The sequence below is a fragment of the Diadema antillarum genome, unplaced genomic scaffold, assembly GCF_040938485.1.
Source record: "Diadema antillarum isolate AM-2024a unplaced genomic scaffold, OU_Dant_1.0 seq00000927_RagTag, whole genome shotgun sequence".
NCBI classification, from domain to species: domain Eukaryota; kingdom Metazoa; phylum Echinodermata; class Echinoidea; order Diadematoida; family Diadematidae; genus Diadema; species Diadema antillarum.
The window spans coordinates 1,066,342-1,080,709 of NW_027271778.1; the positions used below are offsets into that span (position 1 = coordinate 1,066,342).

At 40.5% G+C, this 14,368-nt stretch overlaps 1 protein-coding gene across 1 annotated transcript in view; it reads left to right on the forward strand.

Moving 5' to 3' along the window:
* Positions 1-9,235, forward strand: part of LOC139741388 (SMC5-SMC6 complex localization factor protein 1-like) — a 33,190-nt gene extending 23,955 nt beyond the window's left edge. Inside the window, exons 19-21 of the mRNA XM_071651970.1 lie at positions 1,306-1,431; positions 6,702-6,970; positions 8,643-9,235. Of these exons, the coding sequence (XP_071508071.1) occupies positions 1,306-1,431; positions 6,702-6,970; positions 8,643-8,942 (695 nt within the window). The 3' untranslated portion in view covers positions 8,943-9,235. The remainder of the gene's footprint in view (positions 1-1,305; positions 1,432-6,701; positions 6,971-8,642) is intronic.
* The last annotated feature ends 5,133 nt before the right edge of the window (positions 9,236-14,368 follow it).

Consider the following 14,368-nt stretch of genomic DNA (forward strand, 5'->3'; position numbering starts at 1 on the left):
ATCTCAAGAACCGTGTGGTGGTTTTACATCAAACTTGGTATGAGGGTATATCCTTGGGGGATAATACTTTGTGTGGATTTTAGGGTCACGGGGTCAAAGGTCAAAGGTCACAGGTTATTTTGTGAAAAAAAATTGAAATTTCATGTTTTTCTCCATATCTCGCAAATGGTTCAAGGTATCTTCATGGAACTTAGTATATATGCTTGTACCGATGGGCAGTGATTATCTAGGGAAGTTGGGGTCATGGGTCAAATGTCAGGGGGTCAAAGGTCAAGGTCAACTCCTCAAAATATCACTACTTTCCTTATATTTATGCAATGAATGAAGGTTTTTTTTTTAACTTGATGTTTACATGTATTACCCAATATATATTCTGTGGGAAGTTTCTTGCCAAAAGGTCAAAGGTCAAAAGGTCAAGTGAAAGTGCTGAATTGCACTTTTTCCTCCATATCTCAAAAGTAACTCAAGGTATCATCATGAAACTTACATATTTATGCATGTTCAACCTAACAGTGATTCTCTTTGGAACTGTGAGGTCAAAGGTGAAAGGCCAGGTTTAGATAATGCTATTTTCCCATTTGATACTGAAATTATACTTTTTCTCAATACCTTGAAAAATTACTCAATGCATAAACTTATAAAAGGGTCAAAAGTCAAGTAAAAATCATCAGTTCCCCAAATACCTGCATTCTGACATTTTAATCATTCATCCAATTGAACCTAGTTCTAGGAAAGTGAACATTCAGCATATTTGTGTCAAACCTGTCATTTTAATATTTTGCCAATTGTTTGAAACTGTCATCACACATTGTCAAGACATTGTACTATAGACCTATGTAATAGGAGAACCATGCATTATGGCGGAGGCATATCAGTCGCCGTAGCGATATATCTAGTTCCATTTTATTTTATGTTTTTTATTTGTTTGTTTGTTTGTCTGTGTTTTGTTTTGTTGTTTTTTTTTTTGAGAGAGAGAGAGAGGGAGTGCTAGCTGCACAAATACAGTGACAAGTACAATGGTGTCGGCATCCGTGCGAAATTACACCTGTGATTATATAGAACCTCACAAGCCATCATCTTTGCACAGAGGATTTCTATTTTGACAAGGCACTTCATAGTAAAGTACATAGGCCCAGCGTGTATGAATTGTCATGATTACTTGACACTGAACTGAATTTTAGTGTTGTTCGTTAGTTTATTTGTCTTTCAGGTTTCCCGCCATATAATTTGTTCATATTGTTCTGTTCCATGTTTATGCTAACAAAGGTACTTGAATTTGCGCTCATCCTCACTATCTTACCACAGGGATGAGGATATCTACCATCAAAGACAAACAAGGCAAAACTTCCATGGACTATGCCGTCACAGATACGATGAAGAGTGCATTAAAAGGCACTGGACCAACCCCCAGTGAAAAAGAGAACGAAACAAGTGAGAAATTTCAAGTATTTATCTTCTTTATTAAAATTCTATCCTGATACTACCCATTGTATATGAATTAGATATCGGGTCGAGATAAAAAGCAGGCAGGCACCTATACCGTGTTTCAAAAAATATTGCCGGCTTTGCACTCTAGAGGCAGTTACTTCATGGGAAGTATCTGAAAGAAGAAAAAATGTCTTCCCAATTCTCAGCTGAGCAATGTTATGATGAATGTAATTTCAATTGAATAAAGTGAACAGATATAAGATCTTTTAATATGTGTATTACTTTATGAGCTGTACAGATGATGTGTATGGCTGGGAGTTTTGTTTTTCATGCTGTGATGAGTATCCCTTGAATAGGACATAAAATGGAGGTCATGTGTGAGAGAGTCACAACCCACGCAAGTAAAAGATCCTGCCTTTTTTCATTTATCACAAAGAGCAGGGTGTGTAACCCGATGAAGTGGTCTGCCCCAAATACTCACAACTGGATCCCAAGGAAGACCAGTTAGTGCAGCTGAATATGGGTTATTCTTCCAGCCACTTAATTGGATGACGAAATGAAAGCAATTAGATTGTGTTCATTGATTAAATGTCTGTTTTGCAGATATGTCGTGATCCCTCCCAGAAGTGTATCTCATAGAGCAAGACTTGAAAAACTTCTTTTCCTGTATTTGTTGTCTTCCTGCAAATAATAAAATCGAAACTGCAGTAGTCTTCTTAACCTTCTCCATCTAAACTTTAAAAAATTCATAACTTTTGAACATATTGTCTGATTTTCCTCAAACTTTCACCGATGTTTTCTACTAATCTTGCTGCATTCACTCAGTGCACCATGTTTATTTGGGTTTCATTTCCTTTTAATGATTAGACAGGTTCAGTTTGACATCTGGGCAGAGAGAGACATCCTCGTTTTTGTGCAAGGCAGTGGGAGTGGTTTCACTGTTTTCTGTCCCATTTGTGCTTGATTCAGTATCTCCCTTTGTGATTCTATGTGATTTGAAGAGAAGTGCTGCGGGATGCTATAATGGCTGTCCCATGCAAGACCAACTGTGCTGATTCAGTTGTGGCTGAAGGATTGTAGTCAATATTGTCAACTCCTCCTGTTGTGAAGACTCCTTTGGTCAATTGAAAAGGAGCAACGACCCCTTCCTGTCCCCATTAGGTTATGACCGAGATGGCAGTGTCTGTGCTCAGCTGATGAAGTCGATAATGATGATGATGATGATGATGATGATGATGATGATGATGATGATGATGATAATAATACAAAATTATAATGATGTTAATGATAATTATAATAATCATCATCATCAGCAGCAGCATAATAATAATAAATCATAATGATGTTAATGAAGATGATGATAATAATAATAATAATAATAATAATAAAGATGATAATGATGAAAAGAATAATATAATATATGATAATATATAATGTCTAATATTTATAAAGCGCTTATATTTCTAAGCATTAAGAAAGTGAAAACAATGAGAAAGAATGAGGGATGTAGAAAATAAAAATGAACAAGTACATCTGTATATGAAGAGCTTGCAACCAAAAGGTGTAATGTACATGCTACCTGTACATCCAATGTGATTGACATTGACTTGCACTGCATAGGGCAAACAGCTAGCACGCACAGTGCAAGAACAAGGCTCACAAAGTGTCTATTACACAATATTCATAAGAACAAGTCAAACATTGTAGTGAACTTCATACTGTCGGTTCAAGCAAAATAATCACTTGCCGAAAATGTAAAACCATTCATCAATAGACCTACAAATGTACTACAGACGGTACAGTTTACTGTAGGGTGTACATGGGTGTGCATCATGTCTGCTTTGAAAATATGATGAAGTTAGTCATTTTTGTTTAACTTCAACAACCATCAATAAAAACCACCATGCAGTACAAACTCCTTACAATTGCATGTTTTACACAAGGCTGAAAACATATTTTACAATCCTTGAATTTTTCTGATAAATTTGTGATCTGTTCCACAGTCTACATTTACATTGAATCACAATGTAAAAAAGTAAAAACTGAGAAAATTTTCCTCTTAATACGTTGTATTGGAATACCCCTGTCCCTCAAAAATGCAATGTAAGCATCTAAAGTTTCTTTCAGAGTTTTTAGAGCCTCTACAATCTCATGCTAATAACACTTGTCAGTTGGAATATTAATCCATGACAGCATCATGTATCTGAGCAAATTTCAGTTGAAAAGACTTGTTTAGCAGTACAGAAGAATTTAGTACCAATATTGTACATAACCAGATGTGTAATATTGATGAACAAAATGGGTTTCTTGGCAACAAATTTAACTTTAAATTGAAAAGTGACTGTAATTTGCAATATATTGTAAATATTCATTATTCTTTTTGTCAAAATATTTCAGGCATTACAATATTGTCATACTTTTGATTCACACCCTGTGTCAAAGTAAACAAATCTATCCTCTATCTTCATGTCCTTACATTTCATGTACTCCTGAACCCAGATAAAACTACAGCTGTAGGCAACACACACATAAAATGAAGAGTTGAGTGAAGAGTTATGAAGAGTTAATGCCATTGATATCCAAGATCTGAAGTTTCATTCATCATAAATGACCACTGTTGCCTCATCTTCCTCACTATCATTGTCAATTGCTTCAGATATGCAGATTGCTGCATAAAACTCTTGGACAGTTTCAAGGTAAGTGTGCTGTCGAAGCTCAGCTGCTTGATTGTTGTCTTTGATGTTGATTCCTACAGCAAGCAACAGATTCTTGACATCATTCCGTTTTGCCGGCTTCACACAGCTTTCCAGTTTCAGGGGCATAGGCTTGACTGAGGACCATTGTCTCCCTCTTGTCAGGATGCTATGCTGCTCACCCCATGCAGAATAGAAATTACATGCATTCACCCTACCTGTCGCTGGGTCTATTTTCAAGCGCTTGGCATCTGTTATCTTGAATGGTAGGGTTTTTTTCACACGTTTCTCAATGGCCTCCTTGTAGTCATATGCCTCCCAATCCTGGCCATGAATGTGTACTCGACCAACCTTTGCAAATTCGGCCAATTATTCAGATGGAAGGACGATGGTGTCGATGCGTCTGAGCATTTTTTCAACGCGGCCGAATGCGCGATCGGCGGTCATATAAAGAATGTCCACGTACCGGAAATATGTGTTCCATCTCAACGTTGTGCTTTACTGCAAGCATGGTCAGAACATCAAGAACGGTACTGTTTTTGTTTTGGCCTACGCAGGAGTCGCTAAACAGCTGGACTTTACTGACTCAATGGCAGTAATCCAAGTGTGAAAAAGTAAAAGCATGGACTAATCCTTCTGTTGATGATTTGTCAAGATACATCTCCTCACCTCCTTATCTCTCCAGTTTTGCAAACGATATGATCTGACCTTTTAGCTTGAGTGATTGTAGCTGCAGTGTTTTGTACTTGCTGAAGGGGTGATATGTGGGAGTGTAGGTGACCAGTAAGAGGACCATGGCAGTAATCCAAGCGTGAAAAAAGTAAAAGCATGGACTAATCCTTCCATTAGTGATTTATCAAGATATCACCTTATCTTTCCAACTTTACAAATACCTCATGAGGCAGATCAACAGATGATACGATGCACAAAAGCCCCACTGTGCAAGTGTGTTCACACTACTCTCTTTGCCTGTTAAGATGTGTACCTTCATTGCTAGCATGATTGATAATGAGATTTTCCCGTCCATGGCGATGGCGAGGCATACTCTGAAGACTCGATGACCTTTTGCTTGTAAAGTTGTATGTTATGTCTTGGGCCAGTGATGATATGATTTTCTCTGAAGAAGCATGAGATGTGTCAACAGCAATGCCAGGACCATCTCATGACATGCACAAAAAGGATTTCAACAGAAGCACTATGCAGTCAGGTCCTGATGTTGACTTGAATGAGCCAGAAAATAGCTGCCTTTTATGCAAAATATCTCAATGCATTATCTTGACTGCTTGTGCTCATGTTCTCATGTCTGATGATGTAGTGTCCTTCATCTCCTGAAGTGCTTGGCTTTAAGAGTTTCATCAAATATCAAATCCCAGCTACCAGGTGGCTTTTGAATTGCCTTGGTATCTGGGATGGAAGACTTGTGATATGTCTAAGTTGTGTTAGCTGACTTTGACTGGAATGATTCCTAGGACATGAAAGGCAGTTATCAAAGAGTGCTTTTAAATTAGTCATGCTGAAAGTCATTCCTGTTGCATGATGATCCTTGATAAAATCTATTAGTTCTTGAAGGGCTTGGACCTTTGCTGTCTTGGCAGAATAGTTCTCACTAAAAGAACGGTCAACTGCATCTGCCTTTCTGTACAATCTAGTAAGGCATCTCAGGTAATACACTATGTATAAAGCAATCTTGTCATTATTTAGAATAAAAAAAAATAGAACCAATTCTCCCCTGTGTACAGCTTTAAAGTGCTATTACTTTAAAAACACATGCAGGGAATGAGCCTAGAAGACATTATCTAAGTGACTAAGTTTAGCCTGGAGTTGCACATCACTAGCTTTCCTTGCCGCATCAGTGACTTTCTGGTCGAGACCAAGAGTAGATGGTTTTCTTCAGCCCTTCTTGTCACCAATATTCCTGGCAGAATAGGTCTCATTATTCACAGTTGGTAGAAGGATGTTGTAGTTTGGATGTAGGGCATTGCAAGGATTTAGCAAATGCTATGCATAACTGCTCTTGACGGTCAACCAAAGATGACAGGTCACAATCTTCTAACGCTTCCAAATATCGAGTGTATGTGCTGCCCAGAATGATATGGCAAGCTCGCTTTTGTATTCGCTCGATTATCTGGCATTGCTGGGTAGAAGAAAGATTTAATGTCTAGAGAATCGGTAATTTTGGTTGATGTCCCTGGTAGATTTTCCATGTCGCTGTCTTGTCTTTACCAGTATACACTATGCAAGTTACAGCTTATTTGCATGGATACAGAGTGTCTCTCTTTGGTTGAAAAATTTTCAATTGCTCCCAGGAACATCTGTGCCAAGTGGGACATTTCTGCTGAAAGTGTTGTGTTTATCCTCTAAGAAAGTCTATTTTCTCTTGCAACTTTTGTGAAAAAAAATGGCATCATGTTGCAAGGAGTTACCCTAGAAGTTGATCAAAAAGAGCTGCATTTCTAGGGAGAATTAGAGCAAGTCAGTGAGTGTTGTATGAGAAAATATGAATAATTGGTAGCTACTAGCATGAACCAGCCACTACTAAAGCCTGTGTAAATGTGTCTTCTCCCTTATCATGCCACCAAGGATCAGTATACTCCACCTCAGACCTCCTGAGGCTGGACTCAAAGAGTGCCATGCCCCATCCTAGTCTCTACAAGCACTTCCTCGGGCCAGCTGCGGAGGACAGCGATGCCAAACCCATCTCCCAAGAGGAAGGGGAGAAGTTCGTGGTGACCCTGATGACCTTGCTGCAGAGCTACGTCAGGTCGCGTGACCTCCACAGGGTCAAAGGTGAAGTGGACCTCATCAGGGCCCAGCACAAAATGGCGGAGAGGAAGAGTCACACCAGTGGGGTGAGATTCCTGCTGCTTCAGTTATCTCATGAGCATCTAGATATGTGCAACTGGTATTAAATAGATAACTCAATTGACTTAATTCCCTATATGCAGGTTTGTACTTTCATTCAGTATTATATATGACCCTGCATCACAGAACCAACAAAAAGTTGCCAGACATGGCTTTTATAGTTAAGAGCAGATCCTGAAAGAGCAGACTTAAAGCTTTAAAATTATGCATGACGCAAATCTCTCGTTTGAAGAGGCTACACCCCCGTAAATAATGCCAGTGTATATCTTGGCAATCAATGACTTAAAAACCAAAGATATAAAACACCTGTTTCTTGACCCTGGGCTAATCTAAGCATCAGTCATCGCCACAGCGCCACGGGGGGGGGGGGGGGGGGGGGGTGGGCACCGCGAGAGGAGGAGATTGTTTTGGTTTTGGCATGGGCTATGTAGCTCCATGGTGCGTGTGTGTGTACGTGTGCATTACACACACATTGTCATCACCGGCAAACTGGCAATGCTCTCCTTCTTTAATATTCCTGTATTTTCGTTATTTACGGGTCAATTTTTTTTGTTCGAAATGTAAAATGGATGACCATAGAATTTCTCAATAGAATATAAAATTGAAAACTTTAGAAAGTATAGAGAAAATTGAGTTCACTTTGAATGGTCTGCCACAGGCAGATATCCTTATCATGCTCTTACGTAATACGACACCTGCTGGAGTCATTAAACCCTGGCTTGGCCTCCAGGTTTGTCACGCCTGAGCAGAAAGTTAATTTGCAATGGACAAATACTTCGACTCCCAACTCCCAAACGAAAAATCTTTAGCGAGGTATAGCACCCCATCAGCTTCGTGGAAGTGGGGTCTCGCCTCAAACGAGGGATTGACGGCATGGTATAACTCAGTTCAAATGGACTCTCCTACCCTATCTAAATATTGGAAAGAAAGCACACACTCTGGAAAAGTTTGCACTGAGTAAAAAGGCTTTGAAGTATAGGGTCTGTTCAAGCGATTCATCTTACTGAACCATGCTCTGTGCATGAATGGGATAAAAATACAGGATCTAAAACTTCATAGCAACAACAATGGAAGGATTATCAGATTAAGCTGAAAATGATCATTAATTATTAACACTGTCTATTTCTAGTGTGTAAAGGGTCTTTAACCCGTTGAGGACGGGCTGATTTTGCTATAACACGCATTTCCCGTAGACACCTGTCCGAGTATTTTTGGGACTGGTCTTCAACTGGTTAAGAAATGAAAGCGGGAGTCTAAGACATGCATAACCACACTATTCTACAAAAAGGGTTTTTAGAAAAATTTCTGAAAATATATTTCCAGTTCATTTTATGCTCCCAAACTTTAGACTGATGCAGAAGAAGAATTGCTCTTTCAGAAAAAATTAAAAACACAACTTGACTAGGTTGGCCTGTTTCACCTATTAGTCCTCACACAAAATCGGTGCACGCAACTTTTTGTTGGTTTTTATGATGCATGGTCATAATCCTGGTCAGTTCGCTGAAAATTTCATTGTGAGCAGAGATGTGAATTGATATTAGATGGTCAGTAAATTTGTTGATATATTTGATGTTTCCTCCATGGTATGCATACTAATTTGAAACAGTTGGTTAGGTCATGCAGTGATAAATCTGATTTATTCCATTTTGTTCTCTGCAGGCACCAGAATCTTTCAGCGAGAAGACCCCATTTGTGTCACTTGTAGCGTCTCCCACCTTGGCCAAGGCCAGTTCACCACCGGCCTGCCCTCCCCAGGACACTCTGCCCACTCTCAGTGCCTCATTCAGGACCTTGCTGGAAGACATGGAGGTGTTTGCAGACCTCAGTCGGTACACAGAGGACCTCAAGGCACACCTCCGTCAGCTGGGACTCACTACGGACACGCCCAAGGCGGGGCCGTGCACCAGTGTGTCCCGGTCCCTGCGCCTCATCTCGCACCTTTGCTCCATCATGAGTTGAAAATTATATGAAGATGTTGCGACCAGGTCTGTAGCATGTAAAGGAACTGCAACGTTGGATCACCTTGCTGCATATAGGGTATTTGCTTTGTTGTGCACCAACAGTGCATCGATGACTAGCTTGTCGGACTGTCTTTGTATAGATGCTCATCTGAGCAAAGGAACTTTCTGATGCTACATTGTGCATTATGGAGCTAGCATGTGTTATCCACAATGTCCTTCTGCCACAGAAGAGATGTAGCCCCTTGCCTTTTAGAACTAAATGTGCTCTGCTCTAACTCTATTGGAAATGAATACTGTATACGCTATAATTTTCGCGTACATAAATTTTCGCGAATTGCCGCTGTCACACATTTTCGCAAGTGGTTAAATTCGCGATTGGGGGACCAGAGAAAATATGAAGTGGCAAAGAAAGTGTGAATTTTCAACTTACTAGCAAGTAAGAATGATACAAGTTATACACTGCATGAAAAAAAAACTTACCAAACTCTACGAACTAGTAAGTTAGAATTCAACATTTTTGAAGTAGTTAAGTCCATCGCGCTAGATTTCTGACGAGTGGTACGAGGGGTACGAGTAAATACAGCGGCAACCAGCTGGAGCATGTAGTCCCAGCCCCTAAAGTTGACATACAGTACTTGTAAAGATGTAGCGGCATGCAAACGCAAGCGCTAGTACTAGTACAGGTAATCAAGGGTGACACGCCGCGCATTTGTAACGTTGTGGCGCAATGAAAAAAAAACAAAACAAAAGAAAGTGGAATTTCTCACAGAAATAGTATTGCGCCGTCTACTGTTCGGAACATTATAGCATGCATACCATTCACTGATCGTTAATGCATAATGTCAAAGTTTTACTCGAAATTTTCTTCATGGATTAGAGGTCAGTGTAGAGTTATAGGTACTGTCATAAATACTAAATTTTCAACATCCACAAATGATATTGGTATACTAGTATTCAACTAAGATAGATAAAGATGTTAAATAACTTGTATGAACTCACTTATGTGAAATGAATGCCGATGAAATCCTGAATAGAATGACAAAATACTCGTAGTGGTAAATCCTGCCCGGAGAGCCAAATCATGATGGATTTCCACAATTGATACTACAGTACCTAATAGTCCTCACAAAAGTTATGAAAATAAAGTCACAGTGAGTTAAAGTTTAACACCGCATCCAAACGATGAATTCATGAAGTTGAACGCCTCAAAGATAATTGTAACTGTAGAACGGTAACTTTGGAAAGTCAAACATATTTACAGGACCCTGATGGAGAACATTTTAGTTCTCCCAGTCTCCCTCAGCATGGGAGTCATCCATTGCAGGAACGGGAGCATTTCTAGCTTGGATGACGGCATCGGCGATTCTGGTTATTTCCCACCCTTTGGTGATGATCTCCCTGTCATGCCGTAGGACGTCATGGACGGCCATGAGCCACCTGGCGTGCACTGGCTTCAACACAGATGTGCGGAGGTCAATGTCTTTCGCAATGTCTCCGATCGCTTTACCGTCCTCAAGTCCAACAGCTACCATTTCTGCGTACCATTCGTTGAACTGAGAATTCAGTTCTTTCTTGTAACGGTTGTTCACCGTGGCGTCGAGCGGCTGTAGCAGATCCGTGCATGCAGCGGGGACGTAGACGAGAAGGGCACCCATTTTACGCAACCGCTCCCTTACTTCCTCGCATGTGTGCGCCCTGAAAACATCACAGATGACGAGTGGAGACGCAGGTGACTACAACCTTTCTTGAGTTTTCCTCACGTAGGGCTCAATCACACAGTCAATGTACCGGATCATTGATTCAGCATTCGACCAGTGAGTCTCCGTATGAAAGATGTCCCAGTCTTGGGGGAACTGAACGTTCGGATGACATTTGTCAGTCTTCCCCTGGTACAAGACTTGCGGTGGCAAAAAGTCTCCCGCCAGCGTGCAGGCCAAGAGAACTGTGTATTGACGTTTGTCGTCAATTCCCTTTAGTGGCACCTGCCGCTCCCCCTTTTTCTCCATTGTCCACTCTCCCCCTGGTACGATGTTAACACCTGTCTGATCCCAATTGATGATGAGATCGTCGGGAATCTCATGGTGCCTTACTCTCCTCCCTATTCTCCGCCAAAACTTTCCACCAATTTCGTCGAAGTCACTGGGCATCGTCTTCACTCCCTTCGTCCCCTTGCGCTTGGTATAGCCCATCCTGTCCAAGAGAGACCTCGCCCATGCCCTATCAAGATTGATGGACCCTCCGTACTCAGCCAGGACTGGTGGCTTCTTGTTCTTCAAGAGCCCTTTGGTTCCAGCAAGGACGACTTTCGCTGAAACGGCCCCACCGGCCTCTCGGATGCCGCGTATGTATGCTTGAACATCCTTATCATACTCACCAAGTAAAAGAGGCCGTCCATGCTCCTGTCGAGGCAGGTCAGTAACAATGGCACCTGGCTTAGAATTCAACACCTTGAGATAAGAAGTGCGCATACCTCGAACAGTGCTCTCATTAATGGGCTTTCCCAATGCCTTTGTGAACTTCCTGCAAGCAGCGGCGGTCCCATTTTCTGCTGCAAATTGTCCGATCTTAGCACGAAGTTCAGCCGAGTAGGCGCCGTACATCCCACGTTGCTTCTTCTGAGCTTTGCTGCCATCACTGGTGTGAGATGATCCTCCGCTTCCATCTTCAAGTGCCACGGTCACAACAGCTTCATTAGCAGCCCTCACACTGGCCGGTTCCAGTCCATGGTTTGCAGTAGGTTTTGGAAGCAAAGGATTGTGATTTTCACTCTCCTTAATTGGTTTAAAGTAGCGATACATGTTTACAAACTCTGAACTCACAACAAATCACGGAAGGATTGAACTGCAAGCAGGGGGATGCAATTTAGTAGTACTCGTACTGTAGTAGGCTACGCAAATTTATGAATGAAATGTTCACAACTCAAATCAAAGAACTTTCCCACGCACAGACCCTGGGGGCGGGCCCGGCGCCTATACATACGATAATAATTTGAACAGGGCACACACTACTATCAGATGGGTATGATGGTTTTTTATTACGAAGGAATTTCATATAATCAAAGCGTTTAGTGGTAAAACGTTGCCTTCATTTAATTAAAATATTTTATTTTCCAGAAGCTCATAACAGAGACATAAAAACCCAGTAAATTAGTAAGCCAAAATTTGGATTTTGTGTACGTGGTACTAAACTTTACCCCCCCCCCCCCACCCCCACATACGAGTAATGAAATTTGTGAATGAAAACAAAAAACTGTGTACACTACTACAAGCGTAATACGTAAGCTGACATCACATTTGAGTGCACACACACACACACACACAGCAAACACGACACTAGTAATGTGCACAATGTACACACAACGCCACCACGAATGATGAGAATTGTGCATGTCTAAGTGGCCTTTTCCAAACGCTGCGAGGGCCCATAGGTGAGCAAACTTGAAGTTTTGGATGAAAAAATACAACTAATTATCGATCATGCACTCAATTTATTTGTTGAATAAATCAATGATCGTATAAACACGTATAATTTCAAAAGTGACAAATTTTGAATTAGGGAAGAAAATAAAATAAAAACTGAGTACAAGTTTACGAAACCCCGAAACCAGTCAGACACACAACAAGTACACACTAGTTCGAGTTTCAGTACGGCGCGTGCAGTGCTAGTGAGGCACGCTCTGGGTGGGCCGCGCGGGCTGATGCCAGTCAAGCTGGCTAGGCATCGCATGACCAGTTCGTGTCTTGGGTGTATTCCAGTCATCAAAAGGGATAAAATTATATTCTGTGTACTAGTATTTGAAAATGCGTTGAAATATAATTTAATGAAAAAGAAATATAAGAAGAACAATATCTGTACAAATAATTATCATGACATAACATTTAGACAACCCACATACTGAAAGTTCTTCGGTTATGAGTACTGAGTAGTACTAGTAAGTTTTCTACCCCTTGCGATAATGGATTGGCTCTACAGTATTCAGTAGATGTGGGCTAGCTAGCCCGACCAGCACAGACGCTGTTAATACTGTACGCTGTGCGAATGCTACTTACAGCGACTGGGCTGTGTATAGACGTGGACGTGCCGTACGTAAACAAGCTCAGCCAGGGTATGGTCTGTTCGGTAAGCCATGACATGGTACCGGTATACTGAAATGTTCATATCATCAAGGCAAGGGATTCATTTTGGAAGGTAATATTTTCACGTGTTGTTAATTTCGCGAATAGCTCCCAACTCGTGAAATTCGCGAAAATAAAACCCACGCGAAATATATAGCGTATACAGTATATCATGCGCTGGAGACTATCAGCCAAGCTGATTTTACGTGAATTTCAGTACTGTTGAGAAGACTATCGAGTACAGAACATTGTTCTCACTGAATTGATGTGTTCTCATGATTTTCAATATTTTTATGAAGCTATACATTGAATTGCAGTCATTTGTACTCTTATTTATGCAGAACTTTATAACATCAAGGTGAATTCAAGAGCATTGATACATTTTAATGTATATTATGTAAAATAGTAAGTCATGCAACACCTATTTTCATTGGATTTTATACACTTTTCTACAGACTTTATTGCATGCAGTTGTATACCTCAAGCAGAGATATTTACCTTCAATCAATTCGATTTGGAAAACAATATTTTAGCTGTCACTGTCCTGTTATTGGTCTTTGCATAACAGAGGGAATGAGTAACCTGATCATTTTAACGATTATCTCAACTTTTTATACACCATGAAGGTCACTTTCAATGATTCACAATCTGTTTAAGCAGTATAAATGTAGAGATATTGACTTGATTACAAATCATCCAGCAAATTAGGTAAAATGGATCATGGAGTGCAAACCTGGTTTCAGAGAAAGCGACCTTTGTGATGCATGTGCATGCTTTTGTTTGTGCGTGTGCATACATGTTACTGGGAGATGTCATAATTTGTGTGATTTATGACTTGCACAGAGCTTGATGAGCAGGTGCAATGATGAAATTAATTAGGAAATAACAAGACTCGCATCATATCCTCTAAGGCCAAAGTATGTGTGTCTCATCCACAAAATATATTCTTGATAATCTATTTTATGATGAATATTAGATGAAGAGATCTCCAAGGGTGTCTCAACATGCACCATTGCATGAGACTAAGCTGTATCTCTGGGAAAGCTACATCTGACATGCTCAGTACCAGGTACTATGACTTGCCCCCCCCCCCCCCCCCCAAAAAAAAAAAAAAAAAAAAAAAAAGGTTTGAGGGATTTTAGATTTAAAATGGTTTTATACATGGACTCTTAATGCTCGAAATTGGACTTGCTACTGGTAGTCTATGTACATTCAAATTTTGGTCATCAATCAGAATGAGTTACTGCCAATTTTAGTGGAAGTTGGAATTTGAACTACCATTTCTAGCGAAGGAGGTAGACGTACAAAT